This window comes from Mus caroli, chromosome 8, assembly GCF_900094665.2.
Source record: "Mus caroli chromosome 8, CAROLI_EIJ_v1.1, whole genome shotgun sequence".
In the NCBI taxonomy this organism is placed as follows: Eukaryota; Metazoa; Chordata; class Mammalia; order Rodentia; family Muridae; genus Mus; species Mus caroli.
Genome location: NC_034577.1, coordinates 119,928,209 through 119,942,701, shown reverse-complemented (window position 1 = coordinate 119,942,701; position 14,493 = coordinate 119,928,209). Strand labels below are relative to the sequence as shown.

The window sequence follows — 14,493 nt, the reverse complement described above, 5'->3', positions numbered from 1 at the left end:
TACTTTCTCATGTGATGTCTAGTAAAATGAAAGGGGTCCTACAAAAGGTCAGGCATTTATGCCATAAGCTGGTTCATTGTTATTTTAACAATGAATAACTGTGTTTGGAAAAATAATAGCTCTTTGTATCAATTGTGCTGTATCTTACTTCTCATATGGAGAGTGGCTTCAGCTATGCTCTGCTTGAGGGATCCTTTGGCTCTCTCCGTGCCTGCAGTTTCTCTGTCTTTCTATCTTACCCTGTTTTGATGATGCGGACTACACTAACTTTTATATATATATTAGACATTGCATACATAAGAGAAATTTCTCTAGGCTTTGGTAAGTGATTTTCAAGCATTATTGATTTCCATCTGCCAAAATTTTATAGAGAATTTATTATATCTTTGTTCCCAAGAGATATTAAGTTGTAATTTTTCTTTCTAAGAATGTCTATTTGGTTTTTGTTATGGAGCAATACATTTTTAAATTCATTTGACTAATATGGGGAGTGGAGGAAACCCCGAGTGAATGAAATTCTATGTATGCTAATGTCATAGACACAGTTATATCAAGGTCTCCAATAGCTCAGCCTCATGAATGGCAAACCATCCCAACATTCAGGGTGAAACTCAGGAATGACAAAGCATTCTGTATGTGGATGCTAATAGTTTGTGCATAAAATGTCCATCACAGTTTTCTCCCCAACTTCCTATTTACAGCCTGAGGATGGCTCCACTACTTAGACTGCCTCTACCAAGATTAGCTAAACCTGCCTCCTTGATTCATCTGTATGCCAGAAACCCATGTCTGTTCAACTATATACAATAAACATGCTGAGTTTCTAGAGTGCTGCAACTTCTTCACCTCATCCCGGCTTTGCCATGAGTCTGTGTGCTTGTTCTTTCTTAATCCTTTGCCATCCATCCCTGGAGCCATAGTCAAGTGAAAGCAAGGTGGCATTTGAACAGGGATTGGAGCAGGGACCCAGGCTGTGGATTCTTACTACAAGGAACTCTCATTGGTCAGACATTGGTCAGGGAATGCTTCCATGAAAAGCAAACTGATAAAGGATAAAGCAAAAACAAAAAATAAAGAATTAATGATAAAGGAATAGAAGGGAGCCCATGTCAGTCCCTTGGGACAAGTAGAATCTAGACACTAGAAGTTATATGTCATTAAGCAGAATCTAAAGATAGGTAGGTAGTTACTAGTGCTTGTGGGAGATTTCTGGAACCCGGGGAAATAGAGATGAAGCATTGCAGCTTCATCAGCTCTTGCTCTTGTATGGAGAGAGACTTGACTTCCAGAGGAAGGGACAGGGATTTATCTTCCTAGGAAGAAATAGAAGATTAAGGAATGGATACATGGCAGAGAAACCAAGCATGTTTTTTTGTTGTTGTTGTTTTTGTTTGTTTGTTTGTTTTTGTTTTGCTTTTGCTTTCAGTTTTAACTGTCTTCATGTTATACTTGGGGGGTGGAGAAGCAGCACACAGGTGATAGGCACAGCAGTGGAACTCTGGGTGGGCAGGAGGAGGCCTGCCTGTCTAGCCAGCTGTGTGGGCTCTGAGTAGGTGCTAGAGCAGTTGGTCCTTTCCAGATATCTGCATTGGTAGCCCATCCAGCCCATCGAGGAGTGCAAACCTGGAGGCAACAGTGAGTGCATGAATGGAGGAGGCTATAGCTAAAGGGAAAAGTCGTGGTTTTCTTAAATGCTACCTGTTTTTTGTTGTTTGTTTTGTTTTGTTATGTTGTTTTTAAACAACCAGACCCAGAATCCAGCAGTTATATTTCTGAGATGTCTGGTAATTTTACTTGTGCAGATAAGACTGATCAAGGGAGAAGCCTAGTGGGCCTGTGGTTTTTTTTTTTTTTTTTTTCCATTCAGTGGTCAGGTACCACATCTTCCTATACCAGTTTAGACTAATGACTATCTCTTTGTGAGGAGGGCAGGAACTTTTTCAGAACTACCTGGAGTCCCAATGGGCTCTATTCAATTATCTGGGCCTAGCTACAGTCCTACAATTAAGATAACTGGGACCCACCTCTTGGATGTTTGGACTCACAGTATAATGATAAGAAGGATGAGACCTATATCACTGGCACAACCTAGAGACACAAAATGCTTATGATCAGAATGTTTCTCCTGTGGTATTGTGAAAATGATCCTTGATGACCTTTAAGGCTTATACCTTTTAAATTTTTTCTTTTGTGGTTGTTGTGTAGTGTGGCTGTTATGATCTTCCTTCTTATCCTTACAGTCTGCTGTGAAGCAGTGCTGTGAACTGCTCCTCAACCAAGCATGAAAAAAACTAACCTGAACATCTAAGACAAAAAGAGGGGCAGGAGCCATACTGAGTGGTGGGATATCCTTAAGGGAATGATGTTCTGAGTGACTGTTGTGGACACTAGCTTAGCCATATCAAGAACTCCAATTCTTCTGTTCCATGGCAGGGGCAAAACCTCCCCCTACCCAGAGTGAGGCTCCTCAAGGGTTTGAATGCAAATGTTAATAGCATGTGCAGAAAAAATGTCTATCTACAATAGCTTCCTTTCTCCAGATATGCACAGCTTAAAGATGGCTCTCCTACAGAGATGGCTCCTATCAAGAGCCATCTTGGTTAGCTGAATGTACCTCCTTGATTCACCTGTATGCAATAGCCCAATGCCCCTGTTCAACTATATATAACAAACACTGAGCTTCTAGGGTGCTGTAGCTTTTCTGCTGGAGAACCAAGGCCACTTGATCCCAGCTTTGTTCTGTGTGTTTATCTTTTCTTCCCCAACAAACTTCAGTCATCCCTAGAGCCATGTTAATTGAGATCAGAAATTGTACATTATATTGCTTTTTAATTTGTTCAATATGTTCCAGGACTCAAAATATCCTCTATCTTAGTGAGTAGTTTGTGGAGTAGGATTTTTAAAATCATATGCTGCTCTTGCTCAGTAATTGACAAAGTTCATTATGTCTAGTTGATTGGTGGTATTTTTAATTCCCATCAGTAATGAGTGAGCTTTCCTATTTATTACATCCTGGTTACAACTCTCTTTTTAGGTGTTGATGTTTTAAATTTGGGCCATTGTAATGGTATTTCATTGTTGTTTTAATTTATACTTATGGGCTGGAGAGATGATTCAGTGGTTAAGAGCACTTGCTCCTCTTGCAGAGGATTTGGGTTCTGTTCCCAGTGCCCACATGGTGCTCACATAACTTTCCTTAATTCCAGTTCCAGGGCATAGGATGTCCTCTTCTGGCCTCCACAGGCACCAGATATACATGATACACAGACATACACATAATTTTTTTAATTAATTCACATGTAGGCAGTACATATATCATCTGGAAATAACGAATTAAAACCAGTAATAAAATATGACTGGGACTCATCTATTCTACAGAGATAAAACAATCTGTTCATAGATGACATGACTTATATTTCCTTTGTGTACATTTATTAACTTATTATAACGCCAAATTATCTGAACATCCTATTTGGATGTCACAAAGCAAGAGTATCTTTGCCTTATTCTTGGCCTCAGTGGAAAAGTTTCTAGTTTCTCACTATTAAGTACAGAAATAACTATGGAGTTCCCACAAATGGTGTTTATAAAGTTGAGGAAATCCCCTTCTGTTCTGATTTTGCTGGTGTTATTTATTGTAAATGGGTGTTAAATTTTATCTAATGCCTTTTTGCATCAATGGAGATAATCATATGATTTTTTTTCTTAGCCTGTTAATGATAGATAACCAATTTCCAGATATTGTACTTCCTTGTAGTCTGAATTAAATTCCAGTAGCTTCTAACTCTTTATATGTGTTTTGGAGTCAATTTATTTATATTTCATTGAGGGGCTATGTTGCTGAGTGGTATTGAAGTATAATTTTCTTGTATTAGGGCAATGCTGGCCTCAGAGAAGTAGAAACGAGTCCATTTTATTCCCTCTTCTAGAAAATGTAGAAATTTGGTATATACCTTGTCTTTAAATGTTTGTTCGAATTAACCAGAGAATCCCTTTGGCTCTGCTACCTTATATTATTAACAGTTATTTCTGTATTCATTTTATTTAATGGCCTCATTTTAATTACATTTTTCTTATGTGAAACTTGAGAGATTATCTCTTTCAAATCATTGGAACATTTAATTTAGGTTACTAGTTTTAAGCATAGAATTATTTACAGTTTATTTTTTTCTGATTTTAACAATTTATATTCCCTTTGTTCTTAGTCTGCCTAAAGATTTAGAAATTTTATTCATCTTCTTAAAAAGATAACTTTTATTTTGTTGATTTTTCCTCTGTTAATTTTATTTTCAATTTTTTAGAGTTCTGCTCTAACAATTTTTTTTAACTTTAGATTTTATTAGTTCATCCTTTTCTAGTTTCCTAAAGTAGAAACAAGTTATTGGTTTCTGATCATCTTTTCTAATATATGCATTTGATGCTATAAATTTTCTTACAAATACTACTTTCACTGCAGCAAGAATGATTCAGGATAGACAAAGAAGGAAGCAGAACTTCTAGCATAGAAGTATAATATTGAAGAATTGGAAAGTAGTACTGTGTTGAAAGCTGCATGATTGGAGGTGATTATACAAAGCAACTTGTTTATAATGTGAATGAAAAAATCCTTGTATTAGAGGAAGATACCATCAAGGACTCATATTGCAGAAAGTCAATGAATGACTCTGAGAATTCAGAGGATAGTCTGATTTTCTTGTTATGAGCTAATGAAGATTGATGGCTTTACACTGAAACTTGCATGCACCATTTCAACAATCCCATGATCCTTCAGAATTGAACTAAATTTATTCTGCCTGTGTTCTGTAAATGCAGCAACACTGCCTGGATGACAGCTCATGTCTTTATAGCGTATCACTGAGTAAACCCATTGAGAGATCTACTACCCACAAGAAAAGATTGCTTTTAAAATACTGCTGTTACAATATGTGGTGGAGATGTGTGGCTAGAGGAATGCTGCATACATTCTGGATAGTGTGAACAGCTCAAAATTCAAGCCTTAAAAGTGCAGTTCAAAGGCTGTTCTTCCTCAATGACTCTTTTGATGGATCTGCATAAAGAAAATGGAAACTACTAGAATGAGCTCACCAATCTAGGACATTCTCTTCCATCACAGGAAGACTTTAAACTGTTTATATTAACAGGAGTTTGTAAGAATCTGATTCCAACATTGGTAGCTTTGAGATGCTAAGAACTTCAGAAGAAGAACCTACAAACATGGAAAGAGCAAGAGAAATAGAACCAGAAGTGGACCCCAGGGTCACAGCTTCATGGCTGCCATCTCATGGTTCAATCTGAATGGGTGAGGAGTTACTTTTTAGAAATGTGCAAAGAAAATAGTTTAAATCATGATAGAATTTCTTGCAAAATTAGTCAGTCCTTCCAGATGCTGTCAACTACATTTTTGTGATATTCTAAATTTTTTGCTGTCATATCAACAACATTCCAGCATCTTCACCATGAATAGAGTTCCATCATACTTCCACGTTCTCATTTATCTTCAACTCCATCTTGATACCTAGTGAGGTAACCCAAACCTTTATTCTCATGATCCCTTGCTAATTTTATCTTTATAAATGATTAGTTTTTTTGTTTTTCATGACTATTGAGCAAGAGAGTATTGTAAGGTAATCCAGAAAATGCATCCAGGCCTCAGTTAAAAATATCTCATTTCCTTCAATTAATGTTAACCCTTAGGCCAACATGGAAACTTTTTTTCAGTCTACTGGTTTAGTGCCACAACCCCAAATGACAAAATGATGCCTAACCTTTTAGTTTATTGGAAGCATGACTAATTCTTTTGATGAAAACTTTTCTCAACTACAGTTATTTGGGATATTAGGTAAAAAGCATTTGTATTACAGGGTCTCTATTACTAAATATTGAAATCTGGTTTCAGGTACATACCACATGCTACATTGTAGTCTCCCAGAGTACTCTCTATTAAGATGCCTCAGTAACTAAGGCATTGCCCACACATTTCCCAATAACAACAAAATGATGACTTGGGGATGGTGAAGCTTGTACTAGTTCCAGTGAATATTGTGGCCATAAAATGGGAGTTGCAAAACTCCCATTTATTTTCAATCTTATCCTCAAGACACTGGTCACCTGGCTGATCCCATTAGCTTCTATCCATGATCAATAGTCTAAGTCTTAGAACTTCTCTGGCCTATACATCATGGAGCCTTTGTGCTGTCCCATATTTTGCCCACAAGGATTTCTCATTATTGCTGTTTCATAGACTTCAGCTAGTATAACTGCAATGTATGGCCAAATAAAAAAATAAACTTCAATATTAAGCAATGTGAAAAATAAATGGGCATAAGACAAAATAGGTTGAGAAAAGCAGAAGTGGCCGATGTGGTGAATATATATAATAACAGAGACAAAAAAGTATTTTAAAGTAAGATTCAGCTTCTGTGACCATTAAGACTACAGTATTTTAAAATCTAGGCTCTACCTTAAGAATGAGCACTCTTTAATATACCTTGGTCTCATGCCCTTGACTTGAAACTCCAGTATTTGTTTCCTCCTCCTCTGCTCACCCACACCACTCACCTGCGCTAGGACTTTAATTGCATGAGAGGAATTCCAACTCATGACTTCCTCAAGCATGCTAATATTTTTATAATTTGAAAAACTTAGATGATGCTTATTTAGCTATACAGCGTAATGCTGGAAATCACTGACTTAATAAAATGAAGAATGAAATATGCCATTGTGTTTTATTATGTTTTCAGAGTATGTCTCTCTTCAATGAATTTCACACATCTGCTTTGTAGGTCAGAACATCAAGCTAAGGTCTGATGAAAATTATATGTCAGTAGACCCAACATCAAAAGATCATCCTCAATTTAAGAAACTGAAAACTACCCACATAGAAAACACTGGTATGTATAATGACAGCAAATTACCTTGACCTATAATCAATGCATATAAAAAGAACACATTTGAAATGTTGTCACAGAGACTGGGCAGATAGATAGATCAGTGGATAAAGTTTTTGTCACAGAAGCAAAAGACCAGAGTTCAGATCCCCAGAATTCACAAAAGCTAGCCTGGCATGGAGGCTCATCTTTAATCCCAGTGCTCAAGAACTGGGAACAGCATTCCTAGTGCATGGTAACTAGCTAGACTAGTGACTTCAGCAAGTTTGGGGTTCAGTGAAAGACTTTGCCTCAGTAAATCAAATGGCGAATGGTCAAATAAGACATTTGACATCAACCTTTGGCCTTTCCATTTGGTCAGGTACGTGAACACACACCACCCCCCCACCCCCACACACACACCTATACAGGCACAAACATGCCTTCCTCACATACATATACAAAATCAACATACAAAAATCCATCGCTTTTCTAAATACCAATAATGAAGTTTCTGAAAAAGAAGTCAGGGGAAAAAATTCCATTCACAGTAATTTTTAAAAAATACCAAGGGGGAATGTGGTGAATACTATAATGAAACCTATTACTTTGTATGATATACACAATGTGATACACACAATGGAATTTTATTTAGCCATTGAAAATAAAACCCATAAAACTACCTCATTTGCAGTAAACATTGATAAAAATTAGTGACCATCATGTTAAATGAAATAAACCAGGCTCCAAAAGACCAATATCACTGATTTTCTCACATACAGAATTTATATCATCCAAAGGGGGAAGAGAGCAAAAGAAGCTAATAGAGGAAGACAATGATAAAAAAGGCTAAATGTTTTCTCTTATGAAGAATCTATGAACACACACACACACACACACACACACACACACACACACTAGTTTCTATGACTAAATAAAACCCCACTGTGTACATCACAAAGTAATAGTTTTTATTAGAATTTTATATAGTTTTTATATAGAATTTATTCTTTTTTTTTAAAGATTTATTTATTTATTTATTTATTTATTTATTTATTATATGTAAGTACACTGTAGCTGTCTTCAGACACTCCAGAAGAGGGCATCAGACTTTGTTAAGGATGGTTGTGAGCCACCATGTGGTTGCTGGGATTTGAACTTGGGACCTTTGGAAGAGCAGTCAGCACTCTTAACCACTGAGCCTTCTCACCAGCCCTAGAATTTATTCTTATTCATCCATCCCTTCCTCTGTGTACTTCTTAAGCTGTAAATACATACATGTGGATGTTTTCTTCCTGACTACTTTCTCAGAAACGTCATTATTGGTATTTAGAAAAGCTACTAATTTTGTGTATTGATTTTGTATCCTAATTCTTTGCTGGCAGTATTTGGCAGATCTGATATTTTCCTGGTAGTCTTTAGTGTCTTTTTAAAGTAAAGGATCATACCATTCACAAATAGGGATAATTTAATTTATTCCCTTCTTGTGTCCCTGTTACTTTTTCCTCTTGCCTTGTGCTCTAAGACTTCAGACGTGCTATTGACTAAATGAGAGAGTAGGCAGCCTTGTCTTGTTTCTCATTCTAGAGATCATGCTTCCAATATTCCTCCATTTATTATAATGTTGGCTGTAGGCTTAGTATATATAACTTTTACCATGAAAGAAAGTTGAATTTGCCAAAGACTTTTCTGCATATACTGATATGGTTATATGATTGCTGTCCTTATGTCTGTTTGTGTGCTTTATTATATTTTATATGAATTATGAACCATTCTTGTATGCCTGGAATGAAGCCCACTTGGTCATGAAGAGTCATTTTTCTGACATGTAGTTGAATTTGTCTTATAAATATTTTAGTGAGAATCTTTGCATCCCCTTTATCATACCCCTCTCCTCAAGGCCTCAGGGATCTATACAGAAGGAGTAGAAGAAGATTATAAGATCCAGAGGTGGTGGATGATTTTAAAGAGATAGCATTTTGATAACGCAACAGGGCAGATGCACACATGGACTCACCAAGACTGTAACAGCATGCACAAGGCCTGCACAAGTTCAAGCAAGAAAGAATCCAAGCATGAAGGAAGGGAATCAGTCACAAAGTCCCACCAGTAACTAAGAAGCTGCTCAAAAGTGAGAGCTGCTGGGAAAGGAAAAAAAAAAAAACAGTTTTCTTCGATTGAGTGACACTAGGCATATCAAGCAGGACAGGCTTATACTAAGAAGTAGTTGGCCAACATAAATCAAACTCCTTTTTTAAATAGTTTATTTCTTTTGTAAGTAATAGAAAAAAAAAACATAAAATTGGGTGGGTAGGTAGGGGAAGGAGCTGAGAAGAATTAGAGCATGGGAAAGAACACTATGAAAATATACTGTGTAAAATTCTCAAATTTGTAATGAAACTGTTGAACTATTTTCTTTCTTCTTCCAATTTTGTCGTTCATTATAGAACAGCTGGAATTAACTTTGGTAGTATATATGGATATGTTAATTCACCCTTTCTGCATTTTCTACCTTCTTGAAATACTCTAGATCTCATTGGCATTTGTTTTGAGTTCTCTCTTTTCTTCTTAATTCATCATTTTGTGTCCTATCTGGGTTTTTTTTTTCTGTTTTCTTTTATTTAGTATGCAGAAAGGTTTGTCACTCTTGTTTACTTTTCAAAAAACCACTATTGTGTTGTCCTTTAATATTTAATTTCATTCATTTCTTTCCTAATATTATAGTTTCTATATTGAATTATAAATTACTTATTTGTTAAGATCTTAAAATGCATTATTAACACATTTATTTCAACCTCACTTCTCTTCACGTGTGGCCTCACAGTTGTCAATGTTATTTTTACTACTTCTATTACTAAATTTCAAGAGGTTTGACTTTTTTTTCCTTGCATCTTTATTTGATCCTAAGAATCTTTACATTTTCTCCCTGATGTTTTTTAGTGACTCACTATTTAAGAGTGCATTTAATTTAGATATGTTAATACAGTTTCTATAATTTATATTGCTATACCTTTGTAATTTTATACCACTTCAGCCTGATCCAAAGAAATTATTTTGAGTAATTTTAAAAGTTTCTTCAAATTCATGCTTATCAATGAGATTACCATATGATTTTTTGATTTTGGGGGTTTGTTTGTTTTTAATATTCTAGTCTGATTTGGACACCAGGGTAATGCTGACTTCAAAGAATAAGTTTAGTTATATTCCCTTACTTTGTGTTTTTTGTACCTTGGTTTTAGTTTTCTTTTAAAGATATGGTAGAATTCATCCAATCCTAAGCCACTTCTAGCTAAAAGACTTTTGTATTGCTTCAATTCCATTGCCTGTTATGGGGTCAATTCAAGGTTTTTTATATTCTCTTTGTTTGGTATCTCATAGGTATATAGAAATGTATTTATTTTCTCTTGATTTCTAGGTTTTTAAAATACGAGTTCTCAACTAATGTTCCTCTGTATATTGTTGGAATCTAATGTAATGGCCTCTTGTCATCTCTAATTTTGTTAATTTGGGTCTTCTACCTTGTTTCTTTATTAGTTTGACTAGAAGGTTGTCAATATTGTTTATTTTTCAAAGAACCAGATGTTTCATTGATTCTATGTATTAGTTTTTTAGTCTCACTTTTATTAATTTCTGTTCTGATTTGTATTATGCCATTTACTGCTCTTGAGCTTGTGTTGTTCCACTAAGACTTTGAATTGCATTATTATTAATTTTAGATCTCTGGGGTTTCTTGTTGTTGTTCTTTTTTTTTTTTTTTCCGGTTAAGCTTATTCACTTTACATCCCTCTCACTGCCCCCTCTTGGTCACCCAATTCCACAATCCTTCCTCTATCCTTCCTCCTCCTCCCCTTTGGCACTTTAAGTCACTGCTAGGCTAGGCACTTCCATTCCCACTGAAGCCAGACAAGGCATACCAGCTAGAAGAACATATGCCACAGACAGGCAACAGTTTTTGGAAAGGCTGTCCCCCCTCAAGTTGTTCAAGATCCGTATGGAGACCAAGTTGCACATCTGTTACATATGTTCAGGGAGGCCTAGGTCCAGCCTGTATATGTTCTTTGGTTAGTGTTTCAGACTCTGAGAACCCAAGGATCCAGATTAGTTGATTCTGATGGTCTTTCTGTCCTTCCTCCTATTCTTCCATCCACTGTTTGGCTGTGTGCCTCTGCCTCAGTCAGTTGGTGGGTCAGTACTCTCAGAGAACAGCCATGCTAGACTTCTTTCTGCAAGCATAAACAAAATATCATTAACAGAGTGTCAGGTATTGGTGCTTGCCCATAGGTTGGCTCTCAATTACGCTAGTTATTGATTGGCCATTCCCTCAGTCTCTGTTCCATCTCCTGTCCCTGCATTTCTTGTAGACAGGATATTTTTCTATTCAAAAGTTTTATGGATGGATTGGTATCCCTATTGCTCCAATGGAGTTTCTGCATAGCCACAGGGGGCAGCATCCACAAGCTCTTTATTCCCAGTGTTGTGAGTCACAGCTATGGGCACCCCCATTGATTCTTGGGTGCCTCCCCTATCCCAGCTCTTCATGGAGATGCTCACTACCTCCCACGACCCCATCAGTTGCAGATTCCCATTCATTCTCCTAGCCATCTGGCCATCCCCCTGCCCCTCCCTACATCAGACACTGACCCACCCTTACTCCCACCCACATACCTCCCCCCATCTGCCTTCCATCACCATTCCATTCCCCCTTCCAAGTGAAGGGCAAGCATCCTTGCTTGTGCCCTCTTTCTTGTCCAGCCTCCTAGGATCTGTGGAGTGTAGCATGGGCATCCTGTATTTTATGGCTAATATCCACTGACAAATAAATACATACTGTATATGTCCTTTGGGGAGTGTGTTATCTCACTTAAGATGTTCTCAGGATCCATCTATTTGCCTGCAAAATTCATGTCTTGGTTTGTTTGTTTTGTTTTGTTTTGTTTTGTTTTGTTTTGTTTTGTTTTGTTTTGTTTTGTTTTTATATAGCTGAATGGTATTCCATTGTGGAAATGTACCACATTTTCTTTATCCATTCTTCAGTTGAGGGACATCTAGGTTGTTTCTAGTTTCTGGCTATGACAAATAAAGCTGCTATGAACATAGTTGAGCAAGTGTCTTTGTAGGATGGTGGAGCATCTTTTGGGTTTATTCCCAGAAGTGGTATAGCTGGATCTTTAGGTAGAACTATTCACAATTTTCTGAGAAACCATCAAACTGATTTCCAGAGTGGTTGTACAAGTTTGTATTTCCACCAACAACGGAGAAGTGCTCCATTGCTCCAGATCCTTACCAGCATGTGCTATGCTTGAGTTTTTTAACTTAGCCATTCTGACAGGGTATGATGGAATCTCAGAGTCATTTTTATTTGCATTTCCATGATGACTAAAGATGCTGAATATTCTCTTAAGTGTTTCTTGACCATTTGAGATTTCTCTGTTGAGAATTCTCTGTTTAGTCCTGTACACCGTTTTTCTCAGTTGGGTTACTTGGCTTGTTGATGTCTAATTTCTTAACTTCTAAAGGTATTTTGGCTATTAGTCCTCTGTCAGATTTAGGGTTGGTGAAGATCTTTTCCCATTCTGTAGGCTGCTGTTTTGTCTTATTGATGGTGTCCTTAGCCTTGCAAAAGCTTTTCAGTTTCACGAGGTCCCATTTATTAGTTGTTGATCTTAGTGCCTAAGCTATTGGTGTTCTGTTCAGGAATTTGTTTCCTGTGCCAATGAGTTCAAGGCAGTTCCCCACTTTTTCTTCTATTAGATTAAGTGTGTCTGGTTTTATCTTGAGGTTCTTGATCCACTTACTCTTGAGTTTTGTGCAGGGTGATAAATATGAATCAATTTTCATTATTCTACATGTAGACATCCAGTTAGGCCACCACCATTTGTTGAAGATGCTTTCTTTTTTACCTTGTATGGTTTCAGCTTCTTTATCAAACATCACATGTCCATAGGTGTGTGAGTTTATTTCTGAGTCTTTAATTAATTCCATTTATCAGCATCTCTGTTTCTGTACCAGTATCATGCAGTTTTTTTTTATCACTATTTCTCTGTTGTACAGTTTGAGGTCAGGGATGGTGATTACTCCAAGCATTCTTTTATTGTTTGGGATTGTTTTGGCTAACCTGGTTTTTTTGATTTTCCGTACAAAGTTGAGAATTGCTCTTTCAAGGTCTATAAAAATTGTGCTGGAGTTTTGATGGTGATTGCATTGAATCTGGAGATTGCTTTTGGTAAGATGGCCAATTTCACTATGTCAATATTACCTATCCATGAGTGCAATAGATCTTTCCATCTTCTGATATATTCCTCAACTTGTTTCTTGAAGAAAAAGGAGACTTGAAGTTCTTGTGATACAGGTCTTTCACTTTCTAGGTTAGAGTTACAAGATATTTTATATTATTCAAGGATATTGTAAAGGGTGTTACTTCCCTAATTTCTTTCCTGGCCACTTTTTGTTTGTATAAAGGAGGGCTACTGATTTCTTTGGGTTAATTTTGTAATCATCTACTTTTCTGAAGTTGTTTATCAGCTGTAGAAGTTCTCTAATTGAATTTTGGGGGTTACTTATGTATACTATCATATCATCTTCGAATAACGATACTTTGACTTCTTCATTTCCAATTTGTATCCCTTTGATCTCCTTTAGTTTTCTTATTGCTCTGGCTAAAACTTCAAGTATTGTATTAAATATATAGGGAGAGAATGGTCAGACTTCTCCTTGATTTTAGTGGAAATGCTTTACATTTCTTTTCATTTAGTTTGATGTAGGCTATTGGCTTGCTGTATATTGCTTTGATTGTGTTTAGGTATGTGCCCTGTATCCCTGATTTCTCTAATACCTTAGCATGGAGGAATGTTATATTTAATCAAAGGCTTTTTCAGTGTCTAATGAGATAATCATGTGATTTTTTTTCTTTTAGTTTGCTTATATGATGGATTATGTTGATTGAGTTTCATATATCAGACCATCCCTGCATCTCTGGGATGGATGATGTCTTGGATGTGTTCCTGGATTCAGTTTGCGAGTATTTTATTGAGAGTTTTTGCATCAATGTTCATAAGAGAAATTGATCTGAAGTTCTCTTTCTTTGTTCACTCTTTGTGTGGTTTAGGTATCATGGTGATTATGGCCTCATAGAATGACTTTTTCAGTGGTCTTTCTGTTTCTATTTTGAGGAGTATTGGAATTAAGTCTTTTTGGAAAATCTGGTAGAATTCTGCACCAAAACCATCTGGCCCTGGGCTTTTCCTTTTCTTTTCTTTACTTTTTTTTGGTGCAAGACTTTTAATGACTGTTTCTATTTCTTTAGGATTTAAGGGTCTATTTAAATAGTTTATCTGATCTTGATTTATCATTGGTAATTGGTGTCTGTCTAGAAAATCCTCCATTTCAATAAGACTTTCCAATTTTGTGTAGTATAGGCTTTTGAAATAAAATATAATGATTCTTTGAATTTCTTCAGTGTCTTGTGCTATGTCTCTCATTTCATTTCTGATTTTGTTTCTTTGGAATCTCTGATTCATTCTTTCTCTCTGTCTCTGTCTCTCTCTGTCTCTCTGTCTCTCTCTCTGTCTCTCTCTCTGTCTCTCTCTCTGTCTCTCTCTCTGTCTCTCTCTCTCTCTCTCTCTCTCTC

General features: G+C 36.5%; 1 protein-coding gene across 1 annotated transcript in view; it reads left to right on the top strand.

The window, feature by feature from the left end:
- LOC110300626 overlaps positions 1-14,493 on the top strand; it is a 174,786-nt gene that overhangs the window by 65,411 nt on the left and 94,882 nt on the right. The window contains exon 20 of the mRNA XM_029480433.1: positions 6,783-6,890. Within this exon, the coding sequence (XP_029336293.1) occupies positions 6,783-6,890 (108 nt within the window). The remainder of the gene's footprint in view (positions 1-6,782; positions 6,891-14,493) is intronic.